General features: G+C 45.2%; 1 protein-coding gene across 4 annotated transcripts in view; it reads right to left on the reverse strand.

Moving 5' to 3' along the window:
* The window catches only part of EFCAB6 (EF-hand calcium binding domain 6), a 113,134-nt gene that overhangs the window by 44,339 nt on the left and 55,105 nt on the right, over positions 1 to 13,690 (reverse strand). For all 4 annotated transcript variants that reach the window (XM_088669918.1, XM_088669917.1, XM_060275194.2 and 1 more), the window contains 4 exons: positions 8,312 to 8,426; positions 6,928 to 7,043; positions 4,668 to 4,903; positions 697 to 793 (listed from right to left, as the gene is read on the reverse strand). In XM_088669918.1, the coding sequence (XP_088526044.1) occupies positions 697 to 793; positions 4,668 to 4,903; positions 6,928 to 7,043; positions 8,312 to 8,426 (564 nt within the window). The remainder of the gene's footprint in view (positions 1 to 696; positions 794 to 4,667; positions 4,904 to 6,927; positions 7,044 to 8,311; positions 8,427 to 13,690) is intronic.

Consider the following 13,690-nt stretch of genomic DNA (forward strand, 5'->3'; position numbering starts at 1 on the left):
GCTACAGCGGCGCGATGGCTGCTCACGCCGCCGTGTCCCGGGGTGGCGGGGCGAGCATTCCATGGGGTGCCTTCTTGTCACCCCTCCAGATATGGCACCCGGGGCACACCAACCCCCCTGCTCCCCTTTGCGATGCCACTGAGTCCACCTATGGCCAGGACTGTATCTGGGCTAGCAACCCTTTCACAAAAAATATCACTCTTGGTCTCACAGCCAACCTCCGACAGATTCCCCAAACAGAGACTAATTTGGGGGGAATGTTGGGGGGGGGCTTTTTGTTGTTTTTATTACTAACCAACTGGGTTCAGAAATGCTTGCTGATCTACGGTGAGCCATCCTGATCTAAATGCCTCTGCCTTGGAGGCTCCAAGCAGGAATTGCAGCCACGTGGCTGTAGGTTTCTCACCACCAACATATCTGCATGCATATGCAAAGTTATTGGGGTGGAGGGGGAAGAGGGGGGGTCTCTTCTATTACAATCCTTCATGGTTGGAAGCCTCAGGAGCTTCAAGTCAGTTACTGCAATACATTACTTCAAAGCATATCACATGTTTCTATTGTTAATGAGCTATTTGTTTATTGCAGCTAAAGGTTTGTTTTTTTAAAAAAAAAATACAATCAAAGATAAACGTTGAGTGAAGCTCAAAAATCTCTGTTAGACATGCAGATTTTGTTTAAAGACTACATAGAGCTTACCATGGCGAGGTCGTTCCATCTGGTTTGCGCTTTGATAGCAAGATAGTAATGAGCTTGTTCACAAGCGAGGTCTGCATCCGCCACTGTCTGTTTGGGTCTCAGAAAGAAAGAATTATTTTGATAACTAACTGTGGTCTTCTTTTAATGCGATCATTAATATCCCACAAGGTTTGTTTGTTTGCTTGCTTGCTTATTATAGTTTGTATAGATAGCTTTAAAGTCTCATCTCAGACAGCTGCATACAAATGAATTCCTTATAAATATCGCCACCCTTCTCCAGCTGCAGAGCTAGGAATGATGTCTTTAAAACTCCTGTTAATCCCTGTTATCATTTGCAGATGCAGATTGGTCAAATTGCTTAATTGCAGCTGAGATTTGAGGGGAGAAATATTTATAAATCAAAGCAATAACATAAAAGACAAAGTGCCTATGAGATCCGAAGTAACTCAGGCAAGTTGCTACTTATTTTCACCGGGACATTAGATTGCCTGGTTTTTTTAATAGGGAAACACAGAAGTGTTCCACTGTGAGTTAAAGGTACCAGGCATAATCTAGTAAAAGTTAGGATGAGCGCAAGAAGGAACAGGATCCATTTTCCAGAGTTGTGTGTCGAGGCTTACCAGAAATTACCTTAAAATAACTCACAACTGACACCAGAATTATGGTTTGGTTTTTGGCAATTAATTTAGGCCACAACTTGATTTAATTACACGATTTTAATCCGAGTGTTGGCTTAGGCTTTTGGTTATCCACTCGTCCTTCCTTAAGAAGGACTATCTCCATCTGTCCACTGAGGACAGGACTCAACTCATCTGTCCACTTGGGACAGGACTCAATCATCTGTCCCCTTCGGACAGGACTCACATCATCTGCCCACTTGGGGCAGGACTCACTTCAGCTGTCCCCATGGTTCAGGACTCACCACTGTCCGCTTGGACAGTACCCGCTCCGACTTCCTGAAGGGAAGTCAAGTGAACATCCCTGGGAGAGGAGGTGGCTGAGCCCAGACATTCCCTCCTCTCTTTTTCCAAGAATGTTCCCCAAGGCTCGTACTCTTAGAATTGGGCCCACCATCCCCGCCAATGGCGGGATGGTAAGGACAAGAGCGTAAGCCCCGGGATTCCTTTAACGGAATACTTCTATGTGGAGCAAAAGGTGGGGGGGGGTAGGCACCTGGATGCCACACCCCTCTTCCAACCGATTAACCAACCAAAAGCCTAACTGCCAACCTAACAAGTTGTGACAATTTGCTAAGCAGTAGGCGAAAACCAAGAGGCAAAGCCAATCAGCCAATTGGAAAAATTCCTACTGGCCCCTGAATACAGGCGGCCCCAAAGGCATAGCAATGTCAGGCTAACCTGCAAAAGAAAAGGGGCGGGTGGGAGGGGATTCAAACGCCAAGGCAAAAGTAAATTCTAAAATGGAGGGCAGAAGCTTAAAAGGGGAACCCCTCCACCAATTACAGATCCAGGATTTGCATGACCACACCCCCATTACTCAGCATGACCTGTGACCTAGGCTACAGCCCCAAACCCTATATTAAATTTCCTAGCAGCCCTACCACAATCTGCTTTATATTAATGATATAAAGCGCTTTCTCAACTATGAAGACAGAACTTCTGTGGGAACTGAACACACATAGATATTTTCTCAAGTTACAGTGGACACACCGGGGTGTGTGTGTGTTAAGAATCAGAGCCAGTTATCCCCTTCTCACACATTCATCATAACATAATGAAGGCATTATTTGAGACATTGCATAGAAGGTCAGTTGGACTAAGGGCAAATGAGGCACGATTCATGAAGAGAAAAGCTCATTTGGAGTGGACAAATAGCCAGAGAAGAAGAGACTAATCAGCTCATCTCTATCCCTCCCAAGTAACCTACTACAAGATGGCATTAAATGCAATAGTATATAGCACATTTAAGTACCATTGAAATCAACAGAGCAAACAGTTGTTCTACACCAGGCACAGACTGAGGTGGTAGTTGGCTGAAATGCATTGCTCAAAATCTGGGTTTTACCACTTTCCAGATGTGGGCAAGTCATATTTTTCTTGTTGTTCCTTCGTGGTTGGTTTTGTTTTTTTTAAAGCAAACAAGCCTAACTCCATATACGCAGGAATATACAGTATTTAATGGTAAAGGTAAAGGGACCCCTGACCATTAGGTCCACTCGTGACCGACTCTGGGGTTGTGCGCTCATCTCACATTATTGGCCGAGGGAACCGGCGTATAGCTTCCAGGTCATGTGGCCAGCATGACAAAGCCGCTTCTGGCAAACCAGAGCAGCACATGGAAATGCCGTTTACCTTCCCGCTGTAGCAGTTCCTATTTATCTACTTGCATTTTGACGTGCTTTCGAACTTCTAGGTTGGCAGGAGCTGGGACCAAGCAATGGGAGCTCACCCCGTCACAGGGATTCGAACCGCCGACCTTCTGATCAGCAAACCCTAGGCTCAGTGGTTTAACCCACAGCGCCACCTGGGTCCCACAATACAGTATTTAGAAAGCCTGAATTCAGAATGCTTGAGAAGCACAGAGAACAGTTAACACAAGTCAATTGTACTTCCCATTACCTTGACTATTGTCACTTCTGAAACAGACTTAAGTCTACCAGCTGTCACACTAAAGAAGTCTTGCTCTAAAGAAAGTCAGATGATGAAATGCTCTTTGTTCTGTGCCTGGAATGCTATCTGAAGGAGGTTCATTTCTAGAAAGCAATTGCTCTAATATATTGGTGTTGAGTACAAACTTTTTAAAACAGCTTTTAACAGAAAGAGCTTGCTATGCTGAGTGGGATGAAGCCTCCACACTAGCTTTCTGGCAGGTGAGTTGTTGTTGCTTCCCAGGCACAATAGAATCATAGAGTTGGAAGGGACCCTGAGGGTCATCTAGTCCAACCCCCTGCAATGCAGGAATAGCCAAGGACCAAAGCAGTTTGGGAAGTTGGCACAGTGCAGCAGCTGTCAATGCATCTCCCCACCACCTCACCCTTCTGCCTAGAAGATTACTGTAGCCAGCTCCATCCCCTACCCCACCGTGAGCAGATTCTTGTTTTTAATATGTAGGAACATATGGCATTGCATCTTAGCTATTTTGGAATTTGAAGAGCCATATGCACAACTCCCAAGCAGCATTTCCAAGGGAATTGTGTGCCCAAAGAATCTAGGAGCAACAAACATAATAGAAAGCTTTTAAACTCAGCACTATTTAGATGGTGAAGATCAACTTGGTCCACGGCTACCAAAGGAGTGGGATCAATAGGCCTGATTTATATGCTGACTTCCCAACAAATGAGTTGCAACATGGCTTACAAAGGTAATTACGGAAAGGGTGGATTTAAAATATAATGAAAGGTATGGGGAAATAGAAATATGTATGAACAAATAGCAATCCTAAGAAATCAAAACATGCATAGCTGCCAAGTCTCCCCTATTCCCCGGGAAATCCCCGTTTTTCCAGCTGTTCCTAGCTGAAAAAACGGATTTTTTCCCCCGGTTTATTTTGGCGCGGCAGCCATTTTGGAACTGGGCGGAGCATGCTCAGAAGTGACTTTTGATGCTGCTCTGCCCAGTTCCAAAATGGTTGCAGTGCAACTTCTGGCACGGCGGCCATTTTGGAACTGGGCAAAGCAGCATCAAAAGTCACTTCTGAGCATGCTCCGCCCAGTTCCAAAATGGCGGCAGCGCTACTTCCGGTCTGCTACTTCCGCCCGGTCCCTTATTTCTCCGACAGCAACTTGGCAGGTATGAAACATGTTGCTTTACTGCCAGGTATGCTTAGGATCTTAGAAGTACCAAATAGGCTAAGGGCATAAAAAAAAATTCTTCCAATACTATCGAACAGTAGCTGGCATCTCATCTTAGATCCTTAAATTCCTAAATATGCCACACAACATAGCTTGCATCCTATGTTAGGTAATGACAACATAAATTTAAGTAAACCCATCAGACTGCTGCCCTCCTTACTTGTTAGTCGAAGGCAACCAAGGGCGCAGGTCTCTAGTTGTATTTGCTTGGAACAACTGAAGAAATTCCGGGTAGTTTAATGTAGACGTAATGTTCAGTCCCAAGATGCCAAGGAGACGGTTGTATTCATCATCTGTCATGCTGATCATAAGGCTATCCAGGAGGTGTCGAAAATCAAGCATACTAACTATACCATCATTGTTCTTATCTATTTTACGGAAGGCAATGTATGGATCCTAAGAGAGAACATTCAATTTAGTACCAACACTTGGCCTATTTTTTCCCTTTTTATACAAATCACTAACTATACCACTAGACTAACTATATATCTAAAAATGTTTTGCAAATGGATCCAGATCTTCACACGAAGAGGTCACTTTAGGTTTGTTTATGAAACAGGCCATGTAGGGATGATCTAGCGCAGGCACCCCCAAACTTCGGCCCTCCAGATGTTTTGGACTACAATTCCCATCTTCCCTGACCACTGGTCCTGTTAGCTAGGGATCATGTGAGTTGTAGGCCAAAACATCTGGAGGGCCGAAGTTTGGGGATGCCTGATCTAGCCTTTCCTTCTTACAGCCTCCAAACAAAAGCTGAGATGCTTTAGGAACTGGGTGCCCTGCACCAAATCACATTCAATTGTTCATTTGATTCCTTCTAATTTATTTCAACCCAGCACGAACGGCATCTCTTTACAAAAAATAGTCAGATTAGTTGAAGCACATATATGTAGCCAACATGACTTTAAAGAGAAATATTTTTGGAGCCTTTCTATCCTCCAACAAAGCTACTCAGAACACACCCAATGGATAATTTTCAAGCCTCACCTTCGGATGGCTACATGTTATGCTATTGCTCATACCTCTAGCAATTTCACTCCACTTGTAAAGAATACTTTGACCTACAGACCATCCCTACAGTTGGGGAAGACTGGAGAAGTTTGAAGTGCTTGCTTGCCCATCATGCCCAGCAAGGAAGAGGCCTCGGCATATCAATTCTACAGCAGTGATCCTTGCCAGATGGGAGGACTCATCTCATTACTGCAAGTTAAGCTTTTTCTTCTTGTAAGGTTGCTAATCTTCTTTTGCTCGATGAACACCTGAATGTTTAAGAACCCCCAGCTGCAGCTACAGGACAACTTCTTTCCTCTGCTGTGAATGTGATAAACTCAGGCTCCCTCCTTCCTGGAAGGGCAAGGAAAAGGGACTTCAAACTTTCATCCTACATGGATAGTTTGTGGAAGGAAACTGCCTTTTATACTAGCAGACAGAAGCAGCTTACGACACAAGCAGCCCAACAGGCAGACCTGCTCCAAGATTGATCTGAACAGGAATGAAACATGGATTTTTGAATCTACAGTGGAGGGAAATTGCTTAGAAGGAGCCATCCTCAAATCCCCCAGTTTCTTCACTGGCCATTTCATTTCCCAGCAGGTGGAAGAAGCAACAAGGATATCACCTGTCTTGGACCTGCTCCTCACCAACAGGGATGAAATGAGAGTCCTGGGAACCTTGGGAGGAGGTTATCATGTCCTCTTGGGTTTCATGATACAGAGACATGTACTTTGGACCTTAAGAAGCCTAATTTCAAAAAGCTTAAGGAACCAACGGGTGAGATCCCATGGTCAGAAATACTCAAAGATAAGGGAGTCCAAGATGATTGGGCGTCTCTTAAAGGTGAAACTTTGAGTAATTGGAGTGCGGTGTTCAGTTCTGGGGGCCACCATTTAGGCAGGATACTGACAAGCTGGAATGTGTGCAGAAAAGGGTGGCAAGATGATCAAAGGTCTGGAAACCAAGCCTTGTGAGGAATGGTTGAGGGAGCTGGGTATGTTTAGCCATCTTCAAATATCTCAAGGGCTGTCACATGGAAGATGTCTTCTCCTGCTCCAGAGGAGAAATCCAATGGATTCAAGTTACAGGAAAGAATTCCAACACCAGGAAGAACTTTATAATGTTCTGGAACGGACTCCCTCGGAAGGTGGTAGACTCTCCTTCCTTGGAGGTCTTGAAGCAGAGGTTGGATGGCCATCTGTCATGGATGCTTTAGTTGAGATTCCTGCATCGCAGGGGTTGGAGTAGATGACTTTTGGGGTCTCTTCCAACTCTAGAATTCTACGATTCAAAGGCCCTGAGGGTTCCATTGATATCATTCTTTCTCTTACAATAGCAACACATGAGGGAAATGTGCAAAGAAATGCAAATATATAACAATAAAATATCGCATGAATAAATGACAGGAAAGAGCTGGCTGCACTTACCCCATATTCCTCCACAAGCTTATCAGAATACTGGCCGAGGCATTCCTCAGCGGACACAAAGTGACACTTGCTGGCATTGGCTCGTCGATTTGGAGAGTGTCCACTCATTCTGGAATCTGAAATAGTTACATCACGCCAAAGTGACCAATGGTCCACACAATCATGAAGTAGATTCAAATTACTGACACTAGAAATGAGTGTGATATACCAGTGAGAATGTTGAGCCAGCACCCGGGAGACCCTATTTGAGATCCCCCCTCGGCTAACGCAGCTCAGGGAGTAGTGATATTGGAGCCGTCATTCCCTCTCAACCAAACATAGATCACAGGGTTTGTAATATCTGGGCAATAAAAACATTTACTGCCTGAACTGCTCACCGCAAATATACGTAGCAGGCTGGCAAGCTTTTCTCAGTCTAGGGCCACAATCTTACATACTGCCAGTGCCCCCACTGCCATTTTCTCTTTTTTGCTGGCCCTGTCTCCCCCCCCCCAATTCTTCCCTACCTGCCAGGGGAGGCCAAATCACTTTTACCTGAGACCTGAACAGATTTCTTGCAGGGGGCTTTTAAAAACAGGCCAGGGCCTACATTAGGGGCCAGCAAGGTTTACCTCACCTAGGCTGGTTCACTCCCGTGGAGATCGCTCCATGAGCGGATCGTATCTGCACAGAAACAATTTTTGGCGCTGCGGAAGCGAGTCCCCGCTCCGTGCTGCACTGGTTTAGCACAGAGCGTGGGGACATGCTGGGCGGACGGCTTGGTTCATGGGCTGTTTAAATGACCCCGGTGGAATGCTTGTGGCCCATGGGCTGCAGGTTGCCAACCCCTGACCTACATAAAATTAGGCCAAGGGACACATGCTATTTGGCTTCAGTGCAAAGGAAGAGGGGCGAAGAGGTTCTCAGGGGCTGGCAAGGCTATTTAAGTTCCTTACCGTTATTTGGCTCTCTGCTGTCTTTGACAGGGCTGCTTGTGTCAGCAAGCCAAAACAGAGAGGAATTGGCTAAGAGACGCATGTTGCGGCCAAAAGAACGTTGCATGAATCGCAGAATTATGCCGCAATTTATTACTCTTTGGATTTGGTTCTCACTTTTGCCAATAGAATTAAGAAACCAACAAACCTTGAGTCTAGCCGTCTTCCCCCACACAGAGGAGAAGGAAAATCAGCCACCACCGTACAAGAGGACCCCATCCTTACCCTGAACACCTTTTGGGGGAAATGGTTGAGCCTTGCTTACTCATGAGGTTGCTGCTTTCATGTATTAGGGAAGAGCACTTATTCTGAGAATAAGCAAAGCTCAGAAGGTCCTCCCAGCCAATAAGAAAAAAAGATTTACATTTTTCAGAATATTTATAGTAAGGTATCAATAAATATCCAGTTACCTTCAAATATTCCCACAAAATCAAGATAACTCAGCCCTCCAGCAGGGAATCCTAGTTTTTCAATGAGTAGATTAAACTGCTCATCATCCATTGGCATCCCAATATCATCCAACAGCTGGCAGAGAAAGAAAAAAGCAGGAGTGGGTTTTTGTTTTTTTATAAAAGACTAGGCACAACTCTGCCCCTTTTAACACCCACTGATTTCAACAGGAAATGCTCTGTTCCCTTCCACTGAAATCAAATAGGATTTGTAAGTGCTTAACTCCTTCATGGATCACTGCCTTGTCGTGGCGAACAGGCTTGAATAACTCAGAGAAGCTATGAACTATTCTGTCCCAAGATGGACAGGTCATAGTGAAGAGTTTTGACTAAATGTGATCCACCTGGAGCAGGAACTGGCAAGCCACTCCAATATCCCTGCAAAGAAAACTCCATGAACAAAGACAACAGGCATATAAAAGTTATGACGCTGGAAGGTGAGCCCCTCAGGTTGGAAGGTGTCCAACATGCTACTGAGGAAGAGCGGAGGACAAGTACAAGTAGATTCAGAGCTGATGAAGTGGCTGGGCCAAAGCCAAAAGGTCGCTCAGTTGCGGATATGCCTGGAAGCGAAAGGAAAGTCCAATGCTGTAAAGAAAAATATTGCATAGGAACCTGGAATGTAAGAACCATGAACCTTGGTAAGCTGGATGTGGTCAAAAATGAGATGGCAAGAATAAAAATTGACATCCTGGGCATCAGTGAGCTAAAATGGATGGGAATGGGCAAATTCAGTTCGGATGACCATCATATCTACTACTTGTCACGGTCCGGTCGGCGGGCGTCAGGACCAGAGGCAAGATGGTGGTGAAGAAGCAGGAACAGGTGCAGGGCTGAGGGTCCAGCAGCAGGCAGTTGCAGGGTCAAGGAGCAAGGCAGAGACGAAGGTCCACGGGGCAAGAAGCAAGGCGAAGGCTCAAGGAACAAGAAGCAAGGCGAAGGCTCAAGGAACAAGAAGCAAGGCGAAGGTCCAAGGGTCGAGGAGCAAGACGAAGGCAAAGCAAGGGTCCCAGGAGCAAGGAGCAAGGCGAAGGATCAAGGAACAAGAAGCAAGGCGAAGGTCCAAGGAACAGGAAGCAAGGCGAAGGTCCAAGGGTCGAGGAGCAAGGCGAAGGTCCAAGGGTCGAGGAGCAAGACGAAGGCAAAGCAAGGGTCCCAGGAGCAAGGAGCAAGGCGAAGGATCAAGGAACAAGAAGCAAGGCGAAGGTCCAAGGAACAGGAAGCAAGGCGAAGGTCCAAGGGTCGAGGAGTAAGGCGTCGACAAGGCGAGGGCCCAAGGAGCAGGAGGCCAGATGCAACCAGGCAGGGATAGCGTTGCTGTGGCAAAGAACTGAAGGGAAATGCTGGGCTTTTATCCCTCCCAGCTCCTGCCACCAGGTGCAGTGACATCTCAAGTGGCCTCACCTGGGTGACTACTCCTTGCCGCTCCAGCACAAGCTGATGTCTTCACCTGTGTGGCCACGCCTTACTTCCCCAGCACAAGCTGAGGCAGGCCCCAGTCCTGCAAGGCACTACAGGCCCCAGAGCCTGACTCCTGCCCATACTCCTGACACTACTGTGGCCAAGAATCCCGTAGAAGAAATGGAGTGGCCCTCACAGTCAACAAAAGAGTGGCAAAAGCTGTACTGGGATGCAATCTCAAAAATGATAGACTGATCTCGATACGAATCCAAGGCAGACCTTTTAACATCACAGTAATCCACGTTTATGCATCAACTACCAGTGCTGAAGAAAGTGAAATTGACCAAGTCTATGAAGACTTACAACATCTTCTAGAAATGATGCCAAAAAAGGATATTCTTCTCATTATAGGGGATTGGAATGCTAAAGTAGGGAACCAAGGGATAAAAGGAACAGCTGGCAAGTTTGGCCTTGGAGTTCAAAACGAAGCAGGGCAAAGGCTAAAGATGGAGCCAAAGATGGAGAAGCTCTATACAGTCAGCAAAAACCAGACCTGGAGCTGACTGTGGCTCAGATAATCAGCTTCTTATAGCAAAATTCCAGCTTAAACTGAAGAAAGTAAGAAAAACCACTGGGCCAGTAAGATACAATCTAAATCAAATCCCTTATGAATACACAGTGGAAGTGAGGAACAGGTTTAAGGATTTAGATTTGGTGGACAGAGTGCTTGAAGAACTATGGATGGAGGCTCGTAACATTATACAGGAAGCAGCAACGAAAACCATCCCAATGAAAAGGAAATGCAAGAAAGCAAAATGGCTGTCCAATGAGGCCTTACAAATAGTGGGGGGGGGGAGGCAGGCAAAATGCAAGGGAGATAGTGAAAGATACAGGAAATTGAATTTAGATTTCCAAAAAATAGCAAGGAGAGACAAGAGGGCCTTCTTAAACGAGCAATGCAAAGAAATAGAGGAAAACAACAGAATGGGAGAAACCAGAGATCTGTTCAAGAAAATTTGAGATATGAAAGGAACATTTCGTACAAAGATTACCATAATAAAGGACAAAAGTGGAAAGGACCTAACAGAAGCAGAAGACATCAAGAAGAGGTGGCACAGAGGAATTATACCAGAAAGATATAGAGGTCTCGTATACCCCAGGTAGTGTGGTTGCTGACGTTGAGCCAGACATCTTGGAGAGTGAAGTCAAATGGGCCTTAGAAAGCACTGCTAATAACAAGGCCAGTGGAAGTGATGATATTCCAGCTGAACTATTTAAAATTTTAAAAGATGATGCTGTTAAGGTGCTACACTCAATATGCCAGCAAGTTTGGAAAACTCAGCAGTGGCCAGAGGATTGGAGAAGATCAGTCTACATCCCAAATCCCAAAGAATGGGGATTCTCAGCAGTGTGGGGCAGCCACAGGCCCCTCAGCAGTGGCCGGAGGATGCCAAGAAAGGCATTTCCCATGCTTATTTCCAGCTACCCCTTCATGGATCAATGCCTTGTCGTGGCGAAGGGGCTTGAATAACTCAGAGAAGCTATGAGCTATGCCATGCAGGGCCACCCAAGATGGACAGGTCATAGTGGAGAGTTTTGACTAAACGTGATCCACCTGGAGAAGGAACTGGCAAGCCGAAGAATTGATGCTTTTGAATTATGGTGCTGGAGGAGACTCTTGAGAGTCCCATGGACTGCAAGACGATCAAACCTATCCATTCTTAAGGAAATCAGCCCTGAGTGCTCACTGGAAGGACAGATCGTGAAGCTGAGGCTCCAATACTTTGGCCACCTCATGAGAAGAGAAGAATCCTTGGAAAAGATCCTGATGTTGGGAAAGATTGAGGGCACTAGGAGAAGGGGACGACAGAGGACGAGATGGTTGGACAGTGTTTTCGAAGCTACGAATATGAGTTTGACCAAACTGCGGGAGGCAGTGCAAGACAGGAGTGCCTGGTGTGCTATGGTCCATGGGGTCACGAAGAGTCGGACACGACTAAACGACTAAACAACAACAACAACTCCGGTTAGATCAAGCCCATTTTTTCTGCTTCAAATAAGGGCTCTCCTACTTGAGAACTTGCTGGTTCAGATGGGGCTGCAACTTTTAGTCAATTCACTAAATCAATCAATAAGCTTGAAAAGGTTAATGGGGCAGCAGATTTGACATTTTTAAAAAACTATTTTAGTGCAAATACTTATAAAAGTTGCATGTGGCAGGTACCATTTTTGAAGAAACATTGCCTTCTCTCGCACACAGAAGATAATGCATTTTCTAAGACAGCACCTGTTGTTCCCCACTGTCTGTGTGATGACAATGAAAGCATTTTCTTGTCGAGACTCTTGGTTACATTGTTACAACTGTAATCCTGTACCAGTTTACCTTGGAGTAAGCCCCTCTATGAGCAAGTATGGAATTGCATTGCCACAGTTTTTAAGTGACCAATGTCCTCATCTTAGGTAGTTCATTAAGCTTTCAACCATCAAGCCATAAGCTGAAGCTCAACAGTCCTTGCCCCAACCCAGCAGTCTTCACCTGCAATGTTGGAATGATAGGTGCATTCAGACATTAACCACACTGTGCATAAACTGTGTGCTGGTGCATGTAGTTCAAACTCTCGCTTTTTGCCCCTTCCTCCGTGGAGCAAGAAAACCAATAGAATGGCTCACTTAGTGTTGCGTCCCCACCAACGGTGATTGGAGATAAATGAACAAACAGCCATGACCTAAAGCTGACATCACAGTTTGGGAGAAACAAGTATATGAAAGGATGTCATATGGAGGAGGGAGAAAGATTGTTTTCTGCTGCTCCAGAGAAGTGGACACGGAGCAATAGATTCAAACTACAAGAAAGAAGATTCCACCTAAACATTAGGAAGAACTGACAGTAAGAGCTGTTCGACAGTGGAATTTGCTGCCAAGAAGTGTAGTGGAGTCTCCTTCTTTGGAGGTCTTTAAGCATAGGCTTGACAGCCATATGTCAAGAATGCTTTGATGGTGTTTTCTGCTTGACAGGGGGTTGGACTGGATGGCCCTTGTGGTCTCTTCCAACCCTATGATTCTATTATTCTAAGTCACAAACACTGGCTTGAATGGAAAACTAAGCCAGCCACTCTTTGGTTTGTTCACCTGCTCGATTGGTTTACTCCTATAAAGCTGTGAAAACTAGCATGCAGTTCATCCTCAGTACAGTTAAACAAGCCACACCTTGTGGCCCAGCACTAACACTGTGGCCAATTGTGGAGAGTACCATTATTAAACTCAGCAGAAAGACTTATAAGCGAGTGGTTCCAAGATTGTGGCCTTGTTTAGTAATACTTCATCCAGTTTAATCATTGCCAATTATTCCTGTACTTCTAATTTGAGCACATTCTTTCTACTTCATATTTTTATCCTTTTGTAATTGCTCCAATTGTGATTATTCTCACTATTCTATTCCATTTTACTTTCTTAGCTCTGGAGATTAAAAGAAAAAGGAAGCCGCATCATATGGCTGAATGGCATAAAAATATAAAAAGAAGAAGTGAGAATACTCTAATTAGCAAATTATCACTCTTTTCAGTAGATTTTCAAAGCTTTTGAAAAGAGATTAGCTGCTTTGTGCTTTAGTACAGGCTTTTTGCTATCAGATCGAATGCTTAATTCTAGTGCCATAGGAGTGTGGCATACAAAAGGTAGCTGCGATTGCATAAATACAATGAATACAAAAAGATCTGCCGTGCCCCAGAATTTGAGTCAATGGTTCTGGTGCAAAGCTCTAGGTGCAGAGTAGTGGAACTCCTGTACAGGTGAGCTCCCTCTGTGTCAGAAGTGCCACAGGAATTGCATGCAGGAGGCTGCTCCTGAAGCTGAAATCTAGGAGCTTCTTGCATTTAGAAAGCTTCTCAATTGGGCCATTAGCGTGCAATGACAATCCATTGTAAGCAGGGCTGGCCTGCC

This window comes from Zootoca vivipara, chromosome 5 (assembly GCF_965207765.1).
Source record: "Zootoca vivipara chromosome 5, rZooViv2.hap1.1, whole genome shotgun sequence".
Taxonomy (NCBI): Eukaryota; Metazoa; Chordata; class Lepidosauria; order Squamata; family Lacertidae; genus Zootoca; species Zootoca vivipara.